Source organism: Carassius auratus, chromosome 17 (assembly GCF_003368295.1).
Source record: "Carassius auratus strain Wakin chromosome 17, ASM336829v1, whole genome shotgun sequence".
Classification (NCBI taxonomy): Eukaryota; Metazoa; Chordata; class Actinopteri; order Cypriniformes; family Cyprinidae; genus Carassius; species Carassius auratus.
The window spans coordinates 13,671,927-13,677,694 of record NC_039259.1 but is presented as its reverse complement, the minus strand read 5'-3'; the positions used below and the strand labels follow the sequence as shown (position 1 = coordinate 13,677,694).

Genomic DNA, 5,768 nt, shown 5'->3' with positions numbered 1-5,768 from the left:
GTAGCTGTGCGTGCAAACTGCCATCGTTAATCTTGCAGAGACGGCGAGCTTGAGCGGGGAGTTCTATGGCGTGAGTGAGCAGGAGTAAGTATTCTGATTAATTATTTTGTATAGTATTTTAAAATGTAACGCCAGTACGCCATATTAAGTTAATTGCCTGCGAGCTTCTCCTCCTGTCTGTACGGTAATGCGACAGAGAGTTGCGTGGTTATGATGCAATCGTTAGCCTATTTTTACAAAAACTGTTTCTACGGGGCTATAATGTAACATAAAAGGTAATTGGGGCCCTTTATACGTTGTCGTGTATCTTTAGAAATAAATAATGGACAAACGGAGTCTTTAAACGCCTCAGATGTAAAGTTATTCGCTGTCGAAGTGACGCCAAAATGAATGGGAGTCAATGGGAATGCTAACGCAAGTGAAGTTCTGCTACAAGATGGCGGCACCCGGCAGACTTCAACTTCCGGTCGACTTCCTTGCCGCCTGACTTTAAGGCTACATATTAACCAGGGCCGCTTTCAACTCTGACAAAAACGGTGGAGCGTTAAACACCCTGTTCTGATTTCGGTATCCCTGTTTTAGGTATAGCAGTTCTGATTAAATCTAATTAATAGGCATATTTGGTTACTTACTTTGGTGGTATGTTATTATGGTTATTGTGATTTTAGGTGATTTGATCCATACCTAATATACATACCATAGTATTCATGATGTACTCCAAGGAAAGAAAAGAAAAAATTCCATGTTATGACACAACGTATCAGAGAGTACCAATAGCTGTTTTAGTTCAGATCCATGTTACATAACACATTCATGTTATTTGGAAATTTGTATATTATCACTGACCTTTTTAGAGTTGTGTCTTTCTCTCTTCAAATGTTCAACCAAAATCAACAGTGGAGAGGACCATCCCAGAACCCTTCATAATCATAAAGTCAAAAAAATGTATCTGGGACCGGATTAATATGTATGAAAATCAAATAAGCCAATCTCTCAATTTCTTTAAAACCCATGCTTGATGTTTTTACTGGGAATATTACTTTATACTAATTAATCCCATCTGTATTTAGGCTTCTGTTTATGCACATTTGTTTAATGTCACAAGTCTGCTTCCAGTCGAGTTAAATAATCAAAACCAAAGAAAGACAGCCAAGAAAGACCATGATTAAACTAAAAGGACTAGTATATGATGAAAGTGTTTCTCTGAGCAATCAATAAGATTTGATTACCATCTCCTGTTTGCATGAAAGTATACAGACAAGAAAGCCAAAAGTCTGGCTAGCAGAGAGAGAGGAAGTGCAACACAGATTTAATCATATTTTTGCACCACATATCATACATTTGCTGCAAGGGTTTGCTTTACTTATTATTTTCAGTATTTTGTGCTCTCGAAGCTAACATAACCAAAATTCAGTTAACAGACACCTAGAGAGAGAACATACTATCTTACAAGAATCTGACTAGATAACACAGTACCTATAATCACAGTTAATTTCTCTGTACTTTTTTACCCCTGCATTACATCACAGCAACATTTCTGCCTCCATGTATTGTGCAACAATACAATCATTGCCAGTGATTTATGCAACAAAGAACAGTTTGTACAACCACATAATAATAAAAAGTCCCATTTATGAACCTGAACAGCAGTCATTATATAAAATCAATGAAAACCTGAAAACAATCTTGATATAGCCTACATAAAATCTGCATGCATGTTGATTATTCATTGTAAACATGGTTTGAATGAGCAGGAAAAAGAGAACACCTCCATATGTCTCTTCTTTCAGTTCAGGTCACTCATTTAAACTTCTTGTATTAGCGGTGATCACTTCCATCATATAAAAATATAAACACTGCACCAAACACTCATCACCTTTTACCTCAGTGTTTTGAGCCAACAGAATATCCATTATTTCTGGAAGCAACCATCAATCACTTCTTCATCATCCAATTTTTCAGGATATGAAATCACATTGGTTAGCTGTCCAGGTTAAAATTATCTGTTGGGAGGTGGTTGACCCTTCACACCCACACTGTGTACCTTTTCTCTTTGTTAACTGTCTGTGTGCTCCATGTCTAACCATGTAAAAGGTGAGTAAGCATTCAAATATACAGCTTCATTGCTATTGTTTCCTTAGAGGAAAGGTTTCACCCCAAAATGACAATTCTGTTATCATTTAACCACCTTCGTGATGTTCCAAACCTGAATGACTTTAATTTTCTATTGTTGAATTCCAAATTCCATGCTGTTATTTCTTATAAAATAAGAGCATATTGTAAGCAGGAACTGTTAAACACCAAAAAGATCATAAAAGCACCATAGAAGCATCATCACATTGGTCCATGAAACTTATAAAGCCATGCAACCACCACAATTTATATAACTTTTTCCCTCCCTGCATATCAAATTAAGCATGCATACATTTTCATCAATTTGTATTTTACCTGTTTGACATTAATGAACCAAACGCCACTGGTTCTCTTCTCACGCTTCACAGCTAAATCTGACATGTTAAGTTTGCTTCTTCAACAAGGGACTTCCTGTGATAACAACGGGCCGTAGCCATTACAGTGAGTAAATGAAGACTGAACTGTTATATTTGGGTGAAGTATACCGTATTAAAAGAACTGAAACCAATGAGGTTTAAAAGCAGAATTGGTTTTAGTCTTGGACAGTTTTAACTGCTACATGCACATGGAGATAAAGGGGCTTGGAACAGTACAGAAAAAGTTTAGCTTATAGGTTCATAAAACCTCACTGGTCATTATCAAGGTGTCAATCCCTTACAAATTACACCACATTACAATAGCGCGTTATCTTACTAAATCCATCAAATATATCAGTTTAATTTTAGAACAAAATACAGGACTGACTCTGACAAAGTAGGTTAATGTTTTAACCCATGTAAAATGAAAAACAGTATCCAGCAGCTGTACATCTGAGGAGCCTGTGGCTGAATGGTATGATGTCCATTGTATGGATGACTAATACAACGAAACTGTTTAAACGTCAGTTTTGACTTGCTGCAAGAGTGTTGCCACTGAGGAACCTGTAACTTTATCATTTGTGAATGTTAGCTCAGTACAGTGGTTGTTGAGCCTTCCATGGCTTTTCGAGCAACAGCATAAGACCCGAGTGCAAGTTTCCTGAGCCCTCTGGATGCTCTTTTGGGCACTCTCACTGATAAAACAGTAGAGCGCCGGATCAGCCACGCAGTTAAAACTAGTAAGCAACAGAGAGAAATTGTAGTAGTTGAAAATTTTCTCAATGAAGTTGCAGTCCCGCTCAAATATGGTGCGTACCAGCAGGAAGACGTGGTATGGTGAGAAACAAACCAGGAAGATGACGATGGTGCTGGTCACAAGGTACTTGATGCGAGTTTTCTGGGATGACAGCGTGCCTTCACTCTTGCCAACTGCTCGGAGAACTCTAAAGTATGACACAAGGAGGATTCCTAAAGGGAACAGGAAACCTATGTGAAATCGGTAGTAGTTTATTGGGTACTCCCAGTTCTCCATGGGATAGTGCTCAAAGCACACAGATCGGTTGTTCTTGTCCATGCTGAGCTCCTTGTGCCAGAAGAACACCACTCCTACAGCAAGCTCTTTGAGCCAGACCACCGCACTGACCAGCACTGCTGCTCGTACCGTTCGGAAAGACGTGAAGCGGAAAGGGTAGACCACTGCCAGGTAGCGGTCAATGGAGATACAACACAGAAAACCAATGCTGACATAGATGTTCTCATAGAGCAGGAAACCACACAGTTGACAGAGCCACTCAGAGCTGCTCCAGTTGTCCCCTTGGAAGAAATACTGGATCCAAAGGGGCAGGGAGGCCAGGTACAGCAGATCAGATATGGTCAGGTTTAGCAAGTAGACCCCCAGCTCATTGCGGACTTTCAGTTGGAGCCAGGCATGGTAGAGTGAGTAAGCGTTGGCGGGAAGACCCACTAGCAGGATAAGGATGAACGCACACGAAAACAGGTACTGGTGAATCTTGTGGTTTATAGTGCAGTTTGTTTGCTCTTCAGACATGTTCATCTTTCTAACATTGTATTCGTAGGGCCTTATTCAGCAAGTGTAGGCAAGGTCGTAATCAACAGAAGTCTCCAGATAACATTCCATGGATTCTATGGGAAGCAAATAAAATATCATAATTAGTGTGTCCAAATACCACTACAGGATTCATACAACCCAGAAAATACACTGCTAAGCTACAACTTTCACTGAAATTCTGATTGGACGTCATGGGAATGTTGAGTTCATTTGTGAAGGTTATCTTAATAATCATAAACATTTGATGGCTTTTAGTAAATACTTGTCAAACGGATTTGGCTTTTTCTCAGTTCAAGATGACAGTAGTTGTACACAAAAAAAAATGCTGGGTTCTTTTTTTAAATCATTGATCATAACCCAGTGGCGCTGGGTTTGGAACGCAGACGTGAAAGAGAGCACACACATCACATTCACATTGGACGACACCAGTGCGAGAAGCCGCCATTTTCAAATTTTAAAGTTCAAAATATAAAGTTTTCTTTCATTGTTTATGACCGGGAGTATTTTGAGGTTTCATGAAAGGCGGAAATGAAAGAGCTTATATTGAAAAATTCACGACACGGTTTTCGCCTCAAAAACTGAGGTCTTGATGGCCTCTCTTACTGAACGTTAGAGGTACTTTTAATATAACGTCCGTGAACCGATATAAAGTTGATACGATGTTTGACCTTTGTCAGATATTCAGCCTCGGATATCTTCAGTAGTTCTTTAACTATTTAGCACAATGACAAGAAAAATGCTGTGTTACTTGTTTTCAAATGTATAAGAGAACACACAATGTTTTTTATCTGTTTTAATCTGGCTTAAGGAATTGTAAATTGTAGACCTTATAATGTAAAAGTGCAGGATAGGGACCGTCTGCAAAGTGCAAAATGAAGAGCAAAAGGCATTATTCCAACTAAAAGCTTCACTTGTGAAATCCATAAAAATTATTATCTAATTATAGTACGAATTAGGGCTGCACGATACTGGGAAAAAATGACATTGCGATATTTTATTTTTCTGCGATATATATTGCGATATTTTTTCCTACAAACAAAAATGGGGTGAGCACACTTACATTCTCATTTTAAATGATTTAAACATTGACACCATCGTGTCAATTGATTAATATGCGCGAGGGAGAGAGAGCAAGACAGTGCTCGTGTTGTTTGAAAACGGCTCGCTCTCTCTCGGTTTCTCTCTCTCTCTCTCTCTCAATTCAATTCATATTGCTTTTTTGCCATGACATACAAAGGTACATATTGCCAAAGCATTGTACATAGCAGAATAGAAACAAACAAAACAAAAATACATATATATTCATAAGAAAAACAATTACATGCAAAATAAATCCATATACAGTTCTATTAACATTGATGGTACTTCTCTCTGTCTCCCTGTCTCTCTCGCGCGCTCTCTGTCTCCCTGTCTTTCTCTCGCGCGCTCTCTGTCTCCCTGTCTCTCTCGCGCGCTCTCTGTCTCCCTGTCTCTCTCGCGCGCGCTCTGTCTCCCTGTCTCTCTCGCGCGCTCTCTGTCTCCCTGTCTCCCTGTCTCTCTCGCGCGCTCTCTGTCTCCCTGTCTCTCTCGCGCGCGCTCTGTCTCCCTGTCTCTCTCGCGCGCTCTCTGTCTCCCTGTCTCTCTCACGCGCTCTCTGTCTCCCTGTCTCTCTCACGCGCTTAAGATGGTTAAGCTGTGCAATTAATCCGCAAATCACATTCGTCAAGGCC

General features: G+C 39.7%; 1 protein-coding gene across 1 annotated transcript in view; it reads right to left on the bottom strand.

The window, feature by feature from the left end:
- Positions 1-1,287: 1,287 nt before the first annotated feature.
- LOC113117325 (ovarian cancer G-protein coupled receptor 1-like) overlaps positions 1,288-5,768 on the bottom strand; it is a 9,447-nt gene continuing 4,966 nt past the window's right edge. The window contains exon 2 of the mRNA XM_026285935.1: positions 1,288-4,133. Within this exon, the coding sequence (XP_026141720.1) occupies positions 3,007-4,044 (1,038 nt within the window). The 5' untranslated portion in view covers positions 4,045-4,133 and the 3' untranslated portion in view covers positions 1,288-3,006. The remainder of the gene's footprint in view (positions 4,134-5,768) is intronic.